This window comes from Limanda limanda, chromosome 9 (assembly GCF_963576545.1).
Source record: "Limanda limanda chromosome 9, fLimLim1.1, whole genome shotgun sequence".
NCBI classification, from domain to species: domain Eukaryota; kingdom Metazoa; phylum Chordata; class Actinopteri; order Pleuronectiformes; family Pleuronectidae; genus Limanda; species Limanda limanda.
The window spans coordinates 29,032,337-29,050,069 of NC_083644.1; the positions used below are offsets into that span (position 1 = coordinate 29,032,337).

General features: G+C 40.9%; 1 protein-coding gene across 6 annotated transcripts in view; it reads right to left on the minus strand.

Moving 5' to 3' along the window:
- ptprfa (protein tyrosine phosphatase receptor type Fa) overlaps nucleotides 1-17,733 on the minus strand; it is a 151,839-nt gene that overhangs the window by 70,192 nt on the left and 63,914 nt on the right. For 3 of the 6 annotated variants that reach the window (XM_061078473.1, XM_061078474.1, XM_061078476.1), the window contains 2 exons: nucleotides 11,442-11,635; nucleotides 5,217-5,238 (listed from right to left, as the gene is read on the minus strand). The exons of 2 other annotated variants lie outside the window; for them this stretch is intronic. In XM_061078473.1, the coding sequence (XP_060934456.1) occupies nucleotides 5,217-5,238; nucleotides 11,442-11,635 (216 nt within the window). The remainder of the gene's footprint in view (nucleotides 1-5,216; nucleotides 5,239-11,441; nucleotides 11,636-17,733) is intronic. One more of the 6 variants, XM_061078475.1, reaches the window with a different exon arrangement.

A 17,733-nucleotide genomic window follows, 5' to 3' on the forward strand; every position in this document is an offset into this window, starting at 1 on the left:
GGGTGTCGAGGGAAAATTACGTATTCTCCACTCAAGCCTATGTGGAGAGTACGTAGACACACACCTACCCCCTCTCTCTCTTTTTATCTTTATGACTGCTTGTGTTGGGGGCAGAGGGGGACATCTAATAATGTGATTGGTCAAATTGTTCAAATTAAAACTCCAGGACAACAGAGGGGGGAATACAAACTATGGGATGCATATTTTATCATTTATATCATATAAAATATGTCATCAATATTGTTTGTCATTTTGTAATATCATTTTTCACTGTGTTTCCTGGAGAGATACGCTCGCGTCAAGCGCAAAAAATAGACTCGACGCCGAAACGATCGCTACACGACGCGAGGCTGCTTTGGTGCAGCGCTGCACTTCATTGCCGGTGGGGCCGGCACAAGGGATTAACATGAGAGTGGATGGAAGCCAGCTGTTATTTAAGGCTTGACGCTGCGCTTACGCGACGCTTACGCGTCCGGTGTGAACCCGGCGTTAGTGGCAAAGATGTTTCTATGTGTAGGAAAAAGTAAGTTCAAAGATTAAGAAAAGGTAGTACCAAAAGAAAAGGTTTTCTGACTAAAAGATGTTGAGGTAGTAGGCTGAAAGTGGTAAAAATATTCAAAATATTGTGTGCACTCAGAATAATATTGTTTCTTTAGCTGTTTAAAATAGATTTTTGCTGCTAACCATGTCCTCAGCAGGACATGGCTGAGCTACCCTGCCATTACCTCTGCCTGCTTCTGCAAACAGGGACAAGGCCTAAAGGAAATTAACTGATGAAGGATAATTGCCTGAAATAACCCTCCAAACTATCCTTCTCAGATTAAAATGGTCTGAGTTATATGTTAATTATATCCAAGGGAAGTGCAAAACCAAAGTGCCTGAAATGATCAATAAAAATTTTCCTACATAATAGGTATAGTGTATTCTTTATTATCACTTTATTCTACTGATAGCTGGAGGTTATTCTATGGTGATAAAGTTTAAACGTAAATATCACTCACCTATTCCACTCTACTGGGTCTACTCTGTTGAACACTTTCAGCATTAAGGTGGTGTCCTATTAAAGTGCACCAGCACTACTTCATACAAAATGTGAATGAAAAAAGGTCTGTGGAACCATAACAGGAAGTAGTTTTACAGGACTGTATACACAGTGATTGACACACTTATAAAGCAATTACAACCAACCCTCAAGAAAACCTTATTTTTGTTAAAGTGCTGAGACTGAGGAAAGGCCAAAGAAAATTAGTCAGTCTGTGTTTTTCTCAACACAAGAGATGTAACATCAGTGATTCAGGGTTACGGCCATTACCAGTATATTCTGACCTTGCTGAGTAACTAGAAAAAAGAAAATACAAGGGGCTTTGCTTCCACATCTTCTCCGAAGAAATAAATTAAAGCTACAATCGTAAACAATGTACGCTTTTCACAGTGAGGTTAAAACCATACCATCCCTACTCATACTCTAAATCAAGAAAAGATACATTATATTAAGCAGCCAGGGCGGCTGTGGCTGAGGGGTAGAGTGGTCGTCCTCCAACCTGAAGGTCGGCAGTTTGAGCCCTAGTTTGACCCATCTACATGCCGAAGTGTCCTTGGGCAAGATGCTGAACCCTGTATGGCCCCCAATAGAATAACAAAGTGCTGCGAATAGATGCACTGTATGAATGTGTGTGAATGTAAAATTGTACTGTAAAGCGCTTTGAGTGGTCATCAAGACTAGAAAAGCGCTATATAAATACAAAACCATTAAAAGAGACCTCAGTATTCAGTAACCATCATTCTTTCAAATAGTAACTAATGTACTTTGCCCCTGGATTTATCTCTAACGCTGTTCAAATTGAACATTTTGAGGTTAGATTACTCTCAAGTCATCCTGTCTGGTCTCTGCTTCAATGCTTGTCATTCATCCTTGTTGGTTTGGAGGGAGACTCCGAAAGAGTGAGTCTACCGGAAAAAGTTTAGGATTAGAATGATGACATAGGGAAAATCCAACAATTTAAACTTGGTATCCTTGATGTTTTTGATGTGTTTGATCAGAAACTTCAGATTCTCTCCGTTATGGCTCATGCTTTACGCATGTCTGTGACTTTTTCGCTGAACACAAACCCACACGGTATTTGTCGGACCCATTTGTCAACAAACCAGGTCATCCAGCATGTCTGTGCAAGAAGAAGATCAGCTGCTGGAGATCGCAAATGACGGCGGCCTTCAAAGTATGTTCAAGAAAACAACTCTGCCGGTGTTCTTGATTAAAGTCACGGCAGAATACCCTGAGATAGCCACAACAGCACTAAACACTCTGTTACCATTTCCGACATCATATCTGTAGTGTAATCGGTGGAATTAATTTGAGGCCGGGTATAAACAATTCGTTAATTTCTTTAACTGAAAAAAACCCTCTACCGATGTCACCAGAGGCCGTACCAGAGGGCCTCCGTAGTGAGGCTCCGTAGCCAAGTCTATAGATCTAAGTATAGTCTATAGAAACAACAATACTACAACTGTTTATTTTAATTGGAGCTATGTATAACTTCTGGACTAAGATGCAGGGTCAGACACAGAGCGCAACCATCTGAGTGTCAATCTGACTGCAAAATACAACTTGGAGAAAAGTGTGAGAAGGAAATTCATCTTGAGATTTGAGATAATGAAAGCACGGATTCTCAGGAAGGAGAGAGGACGTGCCAGAACTAACACAATGAACTATTTCATGAAATATTATGAGAAAAAGATATGAAATCCTCCTCTGAGTCTAATCTGCTGTGTCTCTCCACTGTGAGAGACTCCCTGCTTGATAAGGGCACAATGGTGGGACACCTGGTGGAGTGGACTTTCTCTCACAGTGATATGCTTGCAAAAAACTGCACTTTGAGGAGACAGTATACATCTGGCCAATTGCTGAGTCCCTCAAGAAAAGATCCGCCTCTGTGTTGCACCCTGTGTCTTTTACAAATACTGTGGATTTAGGATAAGGGGGGGCTTCTTCTCGACATGATTCAGTGAACCTGGTGACGTGTCCCGCAGAACCCCAGAGACTCTCTGTAAGTATTGTTCTTATACAATAAACATATTACTGTGAAACTTTTGAACATTGAACTTGTCTAAATTATTAACCTTTCCCACTTGAACCTCAAATCAACGAACACGCTGTCTGGTCCGGATGGGACCGGGCTCGACAACCACAGCTTTAGTTCTCTGTGAATTTCTTTAATATCCAAGTAAAATTGGTATATAATTGGTAGACTGACATATCCCTAACGGATACTGAATCAAAACCTTGTGAATCAAATCAAATCTATTTGGGAAATCAGTGGCGATACTAATTAGCATGTACTACTTAAAGTAACACAAATACAGTAATAGTGCAGAAAAGCCAATTTCAGAACCATATATAAGAGTATTATCATCACAGAAGAGGTATAAATCTGATGTCAGAGGGTCCCTGCATGTGGACAATGCGGCGGACCTAATTAGAATACGTCTTGAGGGAACTAGCTTGGAGGAGGTTAATGTCAAGTGTGGAAAAAGTTAGTCTGGAGCCTGTCATTTTCTGTAAGTTGTCTATGTATGGGGGAAAATGTTAATAAAGCTCCTAGTAAAAAAGGTTTTTCTTGAACCCTAAAGCGACCTGGAAGTATTGCAGCGGCTACTACAACAGCTTGGGCAGCAGCTTTTTCCCACAGTTACCATGTGACATTGTGGCTGTCAACATGTTCAAGTCAATGAAAATTGAAATGTTTGCAGTTTTCTTTTCAGCATAATGACCTGAGGCTTTCATCCATGTCACAATATCCCATGTAGATATTACAGGTTTGGTCATTCTTTTTTAAGACTGCTGTGGGGAATTGTCAGTGGGACAGTACATTCAGTAGAAATTTGGTGTTGGATGAATGATATGAGGAGCTATGGGATCCAACCCCCCTGTACTGCCTGAAAACCAAAAATGCAACCATTGTAAGGAGGATATTAGTGAAATTAATATTGTCTTTGCCAATATTCTGAGGGCATCGTGAAAAGATCACTTCAACGTGAAAAGATCAAGGAGCCTCTCACTCATGGGTGAGAGGCTCCTTTTAGTATTTTTCAGCCATCAACAAATGTGCCTCACTGAGATCTTAAAACCCACAAGCTTGGCAGCAGAAAAGCAAGAGTTGGAAGGAATCAAGTCAAAGCAAACAGCAACAGCATCAGAGTGGGAATGAGCCACCAATTAAAGATTTGCTTACTGCCTTTAATCTCCTATAATTTGGCATGACTGAATGTATTTCCTTATCAAGGTATTTTGGTCACAAAAAAGCAAAAGTAATCTGTACTAACTGCTGGCTAGCCAAGAGTCAATGAAACAACTGATGGATATTCAGGCAGCCGAACAGCTCAGCACTCACAGTCCAGCTCAGTGATTTTCAAATGCTGCTATTCACACTCTACTCTCACTGATGCTGCATGAGGAACTGAAGTTCGTTAGCTGCTGTCCGTCACCCTGAAACATGGGTTCTAATTGAATCTACTGGCGCACAGATCTGAGCCTCCTAAAGAACTCACCAGCACACAAGAGACTGAATCCCTTAATCAAAGGGAATGTGTGACATCAATACAATAAGCATAACAAATGGGCGCATGCCTGCTGATCTGAAAAGTAGGGATAAAAACCTGAAGTGCTTTATATTAAGTTAACTTTTTAAACAAACATTCATATTTTAGATAGACATATTTACATGCAAGATCTTACATATCAACAGAAAAAACATATTTCATAACCTTGGACCAAAGGCTCAAGGCACCTGATATGCAATGGCTCTGTTCTAATGTAATGCACAGTTCATAGATAGTAAGGATAAGACATCAAAAGGTACAAGTCCAACTTATGTGTGTGTGTGTATGCCTGAGAGAGAGAGAGAAATGTAGATGGGTTATGAGATGTGGGCTCCTTATCAGGAATCCTGCCTTGCACAGATAACAAAGGAATGCTGTTTATAGAGGGAAACAGTTTAAGCACGGCTTGTGGAGAACAGAACAAGCTGAGAGAAGAGGAGCTGAACTCCACCTCATGGAGAGCTGTTAAACACCCTTTAAATTCTGCTTGGCTGGACTCTATCTTAGACTTGCAAATCCATCACAGTTTTCCACCTTAAACCCTGGTTTCACTTTGCTGCAAAGATTTTCTCTCCAGTCTCTACTTTACCTTTACTGCCAGCATGTCCATATAGTCGAACTAGGCGATTGCCTAGAGCGCCACTTTCGCAACAGTGGCGAAATGTGAATTGCTGTGGAAGGATCAATCACACTGCAGCCGCCTCTTGCACTGCCTCCTGCACCCAGCTCTCAATAGCCAGTGGTCGATTCAATTTAATGTTATTAACTTTATCAGAGATCAGAATCATCAGAATCAGAACCAGAAGGTATTTATTGCCAAGTAGGTTTAAATCTACCTGGAATTTATATTTATATATTTATTCACTATTTACTTCTTATTTACTCACTTTCTTATATGTATACAAAGTAACATTTATTTAGACATAAACATATCTATATAAAAATATATAAAAGATTCAAATTGCAATATGCAATATGCAATGTAATGCAGTATAATATAATATAATATGTGTTAATTTAACACATATTTGAGGTGTGGGGGCGGAATAAAAGTCCAAGTCAGGTGGGGGTCCTGGGCCTTGTTGATAAGGCCAACAGCTGGTCTTGTGGCGTGAGGTTTTAGTCCTGATGGCCTGCAGCCTCCTGCCGGAGGGAAGAAACTCAAGAGTTTGTGACCCGTGTGGGAAGGATCGGCCACGATCTTGCCTGCCGACTCAGGGTCCTCGAGGCAAACACGTCCTGTAGAGATGGCAGATTGCAGCCAATCACCTTCTCAGCAGAACGGATGATACGCTGCAGCCTGCCTTTGTCGTCGGCAGTGGCAGCAGCGAACCAGATGGAGATGGAGAAGGTGAGGATGGACTCGATGATGCAGGTGTAGGTAGGAAGTACATCCTCTGTTGAGCCTTTTTGGTGAGGGAGTTGATGTTCAGCTCCCACTTGAGGTCCTGGGAGATGATGGAGCCCAGGAAGCGGAAGGACTCCGCAGTGACGACTGGGGAGTCTCTCAGGGTGATGGGGGTGGGTTGGGCTGGGTTCCTTCTAAAGTCAACAACCATCTCCACTGTTTTAAGAGCATTGAGCTCCAGATTGTTCTGATCACACCAGGTCACCAGATGGTCAATCTCCCACCTGTAGGCGGACTCATCCCCACCAGAGATGAGTCCAATGAGGGTGGCGTCGTCCGCAAACTTAAGGAATTTGACAGACTGGTGACTGGAGGTGCAGCTGTTGGTGTACAGGGAGAAGAGTAGAGGGGAAAGAACACAGCCTTGAGGGGAACCTGTGCTAAACCTGTTTTTCGCCTCTATAAATCTGTCTCTGACCCCGCTCCTGAACGCCTCTTCCTTCTCCAACCTTAATTTTTTGAGTTTGGCTGTGAACCAGGGTTTGTCATTATTGTAACTCACCCTGGTGCGTGATGGAACACAGCTGTCCTCACAGAAGCTGATATAGGAAGTCACAGCCTCTGTGTACTCATCCAGACTATTACTAGCAGTCCTGAACACCTCCCAATCTGTACAGTCCAAGCAGGCCTGAAGATCCTCCACAGCTTCACTGGTCCACTGCTTTGAAGTCCTCACAACAGGTTTGCAGAGTTTTGGTTTCTGCCTGTATGCAGGAATCAAATGGACCATGACGTGGTCCGAGCAGTGTTGTTGGATCACTGTCACATTGTTGCACCAGCCAGACTTAGTGTTAAAGCAGATACCTCCACCTTTCGTCTTGCCGGAGAGCTCCGTGTCGCGGTCCGCTCGGAAGAGTTGGAAGCCAGCCAGCTGCAGCGCAGAGTCCGGTACAGATCCACACAGCCACGTCTCCATGAAGCACAGAACGGAAGATGAGGAGAAGTCTCTGTTTTTACTAATTAGTAGCTGGAGTTCGTCCAGCTTGTTGCACAGTGAGCGCACGTTAGAGAGATATATTCCTGGAAGCGGTGTGTGAAGTCCCCGCCGGCGGAGACGCACAAGCGCGCCGGCCCTTTTACCTCTCCTCCGTCGCTTCACCGTGTGAAGAAAGGTGAGCGCACCTTTTACCAGAATGTCCAAAATTTCGATAGATGAGGCAATGAAAGTTGGAAATAAATTATCCGGAGTTGTGTCCCTGATGTTCATGAGCATCTCTCTGGTGAAAGAGCTCCAGGGTTTTAAGGCAAAAAACTGAATTAACTAACAAAACAAGACAAAACATCGCACCGAGGGAGCTGTCCGCGGCGCCATCATCTCTGAGATTGTCCTCAAATCCATTGAGTGGATACTGCAGCATGTCTAAACGACCAAAATTATCTGGTTGTGAATATTGTAAGAGGCGACTATTGAACTTTGTTGTTGAAATGTATTGATCTTGGGCAGTGTTGTGCTTGTTCATATTTTTTGTAAACGCTGAACTAAACGAATCAGTTTCCAAAATATTTATATGAACGCTGCGCGTTTTTGTTTTCATCATCATATTGGCCATAATGTAAAGTACCAGGAGCGATATAAATGTGTGTGGTGCCAGACAGCACACACACACACAGGCCCTGGGGCTCCACCCCACTCACTCACTCAGAGCGAAACAGTAAGACAAGAGGAGCATTCACGCGGAGCAGGTAAGTGACTTTGTTGAAGAACAGTGGAAACAAACAGTGAAAACACAGAGTTTCTCAGCTGCACAATGATCAGAAGGTTGGGTTGATCCTGTGTCCTCCTCCACTCTAGCTTGCTCTCACTTTAGCTATTAGACACTCATCACTAGTGATTAGGACCTAATCACTACATGAAGTAACTTAGAGTGCATTTAAACACAATGAAAAATTAGTCATCATTATTTAACGGCTTAGTACAACACAGGATTCAGTTTTAAAGTGACCGGTGCGACATGCAAACATGATCTGACACCATCGATAAAGTAAATACATGATTATAAGTTTGTCATCTAAATCTACTGCATCCTAACTAGGGATGGGTATCGTCTTTTTTTTCCCGATACCGGTTCCTAACCGATACTTTTAAAACGATACCGGTGCCTAAACGGTGCCTGAACCGATACTTAAAAAAAATATATGAATGTTTAAAGTAGATTAATATAAATAAATACAAAACACTTTTTAACTTAAAACTATGAATAATATATGAACTGTTAACAAAAGTTTACACTATACTTAAATAAATAAAAATCAATAGAAAAACACACACACTCTGACTCGGGACTCTGACTTCGGTGCCTGAGCCAATTGAGGCCTTCCTGGGGCTGTCCCAGGAAGGCTACAGCCTGCCTTTGTCCCCCCAAAATGCAGACGCTTTTGTGAAACCTTTCTCGCCTTGGTCTTCGGTCCTCCCGCACCCAGCCTTTCCAAGCCGACCCAGAGCTGGTCGCGACGCACCGCCACGGAGGAAATGCGGCCCGCGCCAGGGAGAGGTCTCGCAAGGAGATCCTCCCACACCTGCACGGAAGCCCTGACACACACGTAACGCGGGCAGCGCGGAGACAAGAGTTTGTCCACCGGCAGCCGAGCCCGACACACTAGAGCACAGACTGATCTTGCAGCTCCAGTCTTGGGATTACTAATGACAGAGGGACATTTTGTGTTATTGTTTGTTGACTTTTTACTGTGTACGGGAAGGAGGCGCCCCTTCCCGTTAAGGAAGGAGTGGAAGTGTGAGGAGGCGGGAGGAACGAAGACCTCAGTCTTCAATTGGCTCAATTGAAGCACCGAAATCTCAGTTGCATTTCGGTCCGGGTAGGTACTGGTTGTATTGGAACCGGTGCCATATTGGAACCGGTTCTCGGTACCCAACCCTAATCCTAACGCTTCTAATTAAAATGAAACTAAGTGGTGTATAGGGGAGATGGTGTCGGATCATGTCTGCGTGTCGTACCGGTCACTTTAACACTGAGCCTTGTGTTGTACTAAGCTGTTAAATAATGATGACTCAGACATTCAGTTTGGGTTGAGTTTTTACCAGAGGGCTGGCAGGAGAAACTCAAGAGAACATGCAGAGCCTCTCACTCTGACATTTAGGTTCTCTTTGCTTCAAGAAATGTTCTCTAACTGGACCTTTTTAAATTTTAGTTGAATACCCCTGCCCTACAGGGAATTTCTTGTGATTATCCACTGCTTAGTGCCTGTCTGAAAAGTAGCTATATAGAGTTTACCTGCAAAGGGAACCCAGCTATATGCTCACAGGGCAGCTCTGGAGACTTTCTTATAGAAAGGACATAAGGTTTATCCAGAAAGTCACAAGATTTGTTTCAAAAACATTTGCTGGTCAGCCACTCACATTATTTTGTCAGACTTAGGTAAGTGAAGCCATGTTCAGTGATTAACCTGGTATTGCTGCTGATACTCATTATTGGCTGCTAATTGCAGGACAATTTTCATGTTGTCACATGGTTTTTATGAAACCACAGGCCTACTCTTCGGCCTAAATGTGTAGACAAAAGCCTGAAAACAGCATGTTCATGATCTTGAGAAAGCCTCCCAAACTCAGTCTCCCAGGATGCTGTATGTCCTTTTGTTTTGGACAACCTCACCCAGAGGTGTGAGAAAGCCACCAGGGTCAACTCCAATTGGTCACTGAGGCCCCATGTCTTGTGAAGTCACCGGGCCAATATAAGGCCAGGTCTCCCCCGACTCTTGCTCTTTTCCACAACCCTTCCAAGGAGGAAGGGTCTCTTCCTGCAGCGCCGAGGGGAGAACCCTGGCTGCTCCAGCTCACATCTTCTCCTCGCAATCCAAGCTCTACCAGCCTCCAAGCAGCGACTCGATGTCCTGCAGGAGAATTTCGACCCAGCAACTGAGCCCCACAGCCCTCTAATCTGACCACTTTTTTCAGTAACGAGTAATCTAACGCGTTACTATTTCCAAACCAGTAATCAGATTAAAGTTACTCGTCCAAGTCACTGTGCGTTACTATTTTGTCTACTTTTTGTTACTTTTATTATCATCTACACGAACATGTGCACTTCTCGCTTTTACTCCGTCACTCGCACACATGAACAACCCTTCACTTCCTCATTGCCCCCCGATCCCCAACACAACCAGCAAATGAGGGCCTGACATCCCCAACAACCCCATCCTATTGGTCCAAACAGTCACATGTCCCACCCCGACCCCTTCACTGACCCTCAGGATATCCGAACGCTCCTTTAACACAGTGTTTTACTGAACATACGTCCAATCCAAACATAAACAAAAACCCAGTCCGTTACAATATATTTGATTTTCTTCTTGCGTCTCTGTGAGTGAAGTCATGTAGCCTTTGCGACAATTAAGTTGAATCGCCCTCGTTTCGTGCCATAATAAACAAGATCCCTACTACTGTCAATGCCGGGCTGCCTCACAGAACAGCTTTTTGTAAAGCCACTCCTTGCTTCTCTAATGCTGTGAACAACAGGTACAATGTTCATAAAACATGTTGAAAAGAATTTAATAGTTACATTTATAAACAATGTAGATCATAGTAGTAAGTTTTTCCATTACAGTGTTAACAGTTAAATATGTCAGGTCAAGAAAGACTGTCTTTATTTTATTTTAGAAAAACAAGTGTTTATGTTAAGTGAAGTCAAGAAAGACTGTCTTTATTTTATTTTTATTTATAAAAAAACAAGTATTTATGTTAAGTGAATTCAAGAAAGACTGTCATTCTTTTATTTTTTTATAAAAACAAGTATTTATGTTAAGTGAAGTCAAGAAAGATTGTCTTTATTTTATTTTTATAAAAACATCAGAGTTCCAAATTTATAGTTAGTACTTTATGAGACTCAATCAATAAATTTGCTATATTTTCCCTTCCCTTGAAGGGTGGTGCCCTGAGGTAACTTTAACCAATTAAAGTTATGATTTAATATTAATATTTTAAATATTAATATTTTATTTTGATAACTTTCAAATTTATTGAATGCCGAAAGGCACACCATTTTATGGTATCACTTTTAAAGCATTAATGCACAACATCACAGAGTGAATTGTTCTGTGATTTTCAATAGGCGACAGATTCGTTTGGATTTATTTATTCGATCAAATGTGTAAAAAGAGTTTTGAGAACAATTCAATTTGTGATCTATACATCTGGTTTGAATAATAGCTGCATATCCTGGGATGTGAAAAGTTACTTTTCTGCTGGATGCAGTTGTATGTTGACAGATTTCATGTGATTTCCTTCTTTATTTTGCCTATGTTGAGTGCTTTTTCATCCCTCCAAAACAAAAACACTAACACAGTTATTAGAAGTTACTGCTGTGATTTTAACCAAACAAAGCCTGTCTCAGCCCTCAGTCAGCCATGGTTTATTATATGTTAAGTAAACGAAAGTCGCCCCTTAAAAGTTACAGTGGATTTAACTCAAAGACTGTCACAGTACCTGTGCGTCAGGGAGTGAAATGTCCACGATGACTGGCTGTCCATGAGGCTCCCCGTTCTCTAGCCTGGAGTAGACCAGCTGGTAGCCTCTGATTTGGCCATGCTGCTTCACAGACAAGGGAGGCTTCCAGGTCACCCTGAGAGCAGTGGAGTTGAGTGTGTCCACCTCCACCTTCCTGGGAGGAGCTCCGGGCACTGCAGTGCAACACAGCAGACAGTATACAATGAAAATAGTTTGGGAAAGATAAAGGTTTCATTTTGTGTGACTGTGTTTTCCTTAAATATAATTTAAGACATAAATATGACAAAGTATGAGAGTTGAATAGCTCTGCATTATAGACGAAAATATGATCATTAATATTCTAATAATCATTGAAAATTTCCCCCCATATTTTAGAGTGTTTTTATGTAAGGTGATAGTGAATTTTTTTTTACCAAGATATTCTTCTTAAGAGATTAAAGTGGTCATGCATTCCACATTATTTGGCTTTCATTCTAATGTCATGGTTTCAAAATTAAACATCACATTGATCCATTTTCCTATATTTGGCATATACCAAACATGGGTATGTGTAAAGGAGTAGATAAGTAAGACACCGACCGATTATTTCATGCCTGCAACATTATAAGACAAAATCAGCATGCATTCAGGTTTATGACAACAGCTCTGCTAGACCACCATTTATATCCTTCTTTAAAATGAATAATCACAGAACGTCTGACCAGATTCATGGTATGGTGATATAAACACTCTCCTTTAAGACTTTGTCTCAGTGTGATTGCACATCCTGAAGCTGTTCAAACTCAAAATACCAGCTTGAATGTTTTGGGTTTGGTAGCAGAAGAAAGGTTGTGTAGTTATCTCTTCATCTCCATCTGATGAGAGACATCAGAGACTTTACATTTGATACAGCTCTACACCTGCAGACGCTAGACAAAGGTAATGTTAGGGATTTGAGCTATCTTTGCAGGTTATGCACATCAAAGCTCGACACCTGGAGCTGCAGGAGGATAATTGGAGCAGGGTTTAGGGCCCTCACTTAGCCCTTTTTATTTTCTAAATGAAAATATGAAGATTTCTTTAAATTGCTGGTCAGCTTTAGTGGGATGTGTGAGGAAGAGGATCAGCCAGTTTCTCTATCAGCCAGGCATAGAGAAGCTCTGTGATGTCAGCTATGTGCACATTAGACTCATTAGATTAATTTAACCTCATAAAGAATCAGCAAGCTACAAGAAACAAGGTTCAAGCTTTTGAGGAAAATGTCAATAAACTTGAGTGTTAACAGCAAAGTACAAAGCCACAATGTGTACAGTATGGAAGGAGAACAAAATAAGAGAATCCAAAAGCAGAATAAGCACAGAAATCAGCACACAGAAATATAGCAATGTGTTAAACAGAAACCACAGTTTGATTTACCAGACAATTTATAAATTGATGATTTTGCAAAACATTGAATGATTAACATTCCATGACAACATTAGTTTTTGCCTAGACAACGTTCTACACAATTCTTGACAACTATAACATTGTTAGGGTCAAGCACTTGGATTTTATAAGTAATGAATGTCCTTTCTAACATGGAGATGTGTGATGCTAAATGTACACTCCGTGAGGCTAACGTAGTTCCTGCTGGGTCTGCACCATCCTTTCTGACAGCAGGAGGACAGATCGTGGTTGTGGGTGCTGGGAGTTCTCTGCAGCGGCTGTCAAAAGTTGCTGTGGCCACTAATTGTCTCCTCTGTGTCTCTCACTGTGTCCAGTGTGTGTGTGTTAGGGCTGAACGATTAATTGCATTTGCGATAAAATCACGATTTGATAAAACGCGATTTTCTAACCGCAACGTGCGCAATTACAAGGTGTGAAAGAGAGTAGGGCACTGGGCTGCTGTCCTCACCCGCAGTCAGAATGCGGGAAAACAAAACTCCTCTGATCCAGAAGATAGCAAAGCAGGCCTGCAACACCCCGACATGAACGGGATGCTCAAGGTCTTTACACCGCCTCATGTCTGCTGTGTTGTGGCTCCACACACACGTCTGTTAGGTGACTTGTGTTCATACATGCAGTTGTAATGTTTGACTTTGTGACCTGTGCATTTCTCCGTTTTTTATTTATAACTTTAGTTACTTTGATTTTACAAAATATTTTCAAAGTAGTAGTTTCAATTGTGTGAAATTTTACTGACTTGGGAGCAGTAAGACACCTATAATTTAAAAAAAAAACAAAAATTGGTAATTTTGTAAGATGTTAAATTTTGCACACAGTGTTTAAAAAGTGCATGCCTTGTGTTTATACTAACAATTATTTGTTTAAATTACTTAAATAAACAATAAGCAAAGCCAACAATTTGTTATTCTTGTTTCTGTAATGAGCAGTTAAATAAAAATGTAAAATGTGGGAAAGAATATTTTACACTAAATGTATATATTGTGTTGGTCATATTTAAATCATTCCTTATGTTTTGTTGGGAAAAAAAAGAGGATAAAATTTAAAAAATCGCATATTAAATCACAATCGCAATATTGGGGGGGGGGGGGGGGATCGCAATTAGATTATTTTCCGAAATCGTTCAGCCCTAGTGTGTGTGTGTGTTTGTGTGTCTACATTATTTCTTCCCCTGCTTCCCTAAGATGAAATAAATCCACAGCCTGAACGACCTCAATATTTTTTATTTAGTCAGAATTAAGTCGCAAGAGGTCAGCATCTGCTTTGCTAAAAAATAAATTTAGACTGAATGACTCTTTATGATTTCATGTCAATCTTCTTTTACAATATGACATGCCATTGATGAGCAAGTCTGAAGACTATAGTGGTCAATCTTAGAACCACAAATGTAGTGTGAGCATGTATGTTCACTTTCAGTTGAAGGCAGATCAAAATATATTCATAAAAGAGGTATAAGAATATATGCGAGAGACAGATAAAAAATAATGCTGATATGAGCCAATCAAAGTGATACAGAAATGTTAAGCTGTAGTCAATCTGTGAGAACTGTCAAAGGCCTGGGCATCAGTGAGCAGCTTCCATGCTGTGGCGCTGGCCTTTCTAAGCCTCTATGACATTATCAATGACTTACCCTTTGATAGTATGGTCTTTTCTAATGCCTCCAGGAAAGAGCCACTTTCTCTCTCTGCTCTCACTGGTCATGTTGTTGCTAATTGGTATTTCACAAAAAATGTGAATCTTGTTAGTATTAGTTGTCTGTTGCTGTCCGACTCATACCTGTGAGCACTGTGCCTGGGTTCAGCTTCTGAAACAGATAATAAATGTGTCCTACAAATGGCAGCAAACTCCCACTGGATTGAATTGACATTTAGCTTGTGCTGACTGAGGACAGAGATCATGTCATGTTGCCACTGGCTGCAGCCATGTCTTCATACTTGGACAACGACAGGCAGACTGGCAAAGATCAGTGGCAGCAAATATTAGATTAAAGAATTAATGGCAGGTGAAACAGTATTTAAAGCTCATATTTCTAATTTGTACGTGGTATACAACCCAGTCACTAGACAGAATGATGACCTACTCATTTTCTGTTACATTCTATGAAACTAAAACATCATGGTAGATTAAAAGTTTAAGGTACTTGGTTAGTCAGGTTAGCAAAAGATTGTGGATGTGTTTTTTCCATTTTAGTAGCTTACTCCAGGGGTCTTCAACGTTTTTCAGGCCAAGGACCCCCAAACAGGTGGAGAGATGGAGCAGGGACCCCCTTCTATATATATTGTATAAAATTGTGTTTTATATTAAACTGGGCCTAGTGCCATGTATACACATAACTACCCTGATATTGTGCATTCAATACTAAGCTATTCACATATTAAAAGGGTTCATATATTCATGTTTTTAATTTAAACATGTGCAAGGTACAGGGTGGCCATGCCACTGCCATTTATAAACATACAGTGGGTACGGAAAGTATTCAGACCCCTTTAAATTTTTCATTCTGTTTCATTGCAGCCATTTGCTAAAATCAAAAAAGTTCATTTTATTTCTCATCAATCACTCAGAACCCCATCTTGACAGAAAAAAAACAGAAATGTAGACATTTTTGCAAATTTATTAAAAAAGAAAAACTGAAATATCACATGGTAATTAGTATTCAGACCCTTTGCTGTGACACTCATATTTAACTCCATGCTGTCCATTTCTTCTGATCCTCCTTGATGAGAAATAAAATTAACTTTTTGGATTTTTGCAAATTGCTGCAATGAAACAAAGAGTGAAATATAAGCCCTAATATAAATAAGGGGTCTGAATACTTTCCGTACCCACTGTACATCTTGCATACAACACTGAGCTTTTAAAGTAATTCACAGATTCATGTTTTTATTTTAAACATACATGTAGAAGAGACAGTGAATCCTCAAGCTATCTGTGGATGGCACACATACTCCCACATTAGTGAGATGTCGGACCCTGATGGGTAGCACACAACTTGTCTAATCTTAGATGGATGGAGGTCGTCAGGCAGAGTGTCAAATCAGCCTCACAATATGTTGGATGCATGTTAATGTGTTTTGAAAGACATTTAAAAAAATTGTCTAATCAACCAAAGATTTTGCGACCCCCCTGCAGTACCTCCGCGGACCCCCTAGGGTTCGTGGACCCCCTGCTGAAGACCTCTGGCTGACTCTATTCTCTGCACTGGTTTCAACATAAGCATAACCATGCTCAGAAATGATATAATATGAACTTAATCCTTACACTTTTTTTAGAAGCAGAACATCTGAGCCAAGGCTGAGGAGGAGTTTCCAGCACTGAATGTTCCTGATGATATGTTACTTGTCATACATGTCATCAGAAGTCACACAACAATACTCTTGTGTATCAGTCATTCAGGTCATGTTAATCCAAAAAGGTTGAGTCCAGTTGCTCTGGATTCAACTCTCTGAATAAGGCCTGCTAGTGGTACCACATTCGAGACTTAAAACACAGGTCAGCAAGCTCTCTTTTTTCAATCTTTTTTCAATCTGTTTCTGTTCTTGAGTTGTTATATTTTTGGACTGCTGTTATGTTGTTGTAATGTTGTTTGAATGTAAATTATTGCCCCATTAATCTTGTATCCTTGTATAGCACTTTGTTTTGAAAGTTGCTATATAAATGATAATTTACATTATTTTACTTACTAAGTTTAGTTTGACTTGAACATAAGTAAATCAAAGTTAAAATGTAACATTAAGTAAGTTTAGAGTTAAACAGGTCAAAGTTTAGAAAAGTAGTTAGTATTAGGAAAAACTGAAATTAATCATGATTTAGGTTAAGGTAAATATTTGAATTTTGCTCCAATAGTTTCAAAAGGAAACTCCAAGTCATTAATTACCTACATACCAAATTCTAGACCAACCCATCCAAAGGCCCAGGACAACTTGAGCTGGTTCCTTGGGTATACAAATGCATTAAGGATTATGCACCATGTAGTTTGTTGGGAAGACCCCCTATGAAAGACTAGTATACAAGATAAGTACTGTACTTATTGCGAGACCTAACGTTGTTACATCACTTTTAGTTTTAGTTTGTACTGAGGCGTAATTGTGGTGCATCATCCCAAAACAGTTGAATCAATTTGAATGTAAAAGGCTGCATGAGGAGAGCAGAGAGAATGTTGGAGGCTTAGTATTTCCAGATAAGCACAAGCTGTTCCCTACAACATCCTCCTGGTTTCTGATGTGCGATGCTGGGCTCTCTGGGCTGGGCCCAACTTCAGTGTGAGCCATCACCCACACCATATACTCAGTCCACTTCTCCAGGCCCTCTAGCACGTAACTTGTGACATCAGCACCAATCCCTGACACCTGGTGGCGCTCCATGTCTTCCCCTTTTACGGCTTGGTAGGCTAGGGCAGTGGTTCTCAAATGGGGGTACGTGTACCCCTGGGGGTACTTGAAGGTACTCCAGGGGGTACGTGAGATTTTTTCAAAATATATTTAAAATTAGCATCCATCCAAAATCCTTTAAAAACGGTTATTTAATAATTATTCAATCAAATATAAGTGTAAGTTAATCAACTGAATTTTATAGTCAGTAGGATATTCAATTTCATTATCCTAAATACCCCGAGTCTCCCCCATACCGATGGTTTGACCCAACCTGGCACGCGCCACCTGTCATCACCTGTCATCACCTGTCATCAGTGACGCATTGAAAACCCAAACAATGGAGTCGTGGTTGAAACGTCGCAGCAATGCCGCTGAAAACACGGAGGGACAAGTGCCAAAGAAGGCGAAACCAGAGCCGGCAAAATTTCGTCAATATTCAGAAGAGTATGTTTTATTGGGATTTACTTTCACGAGTT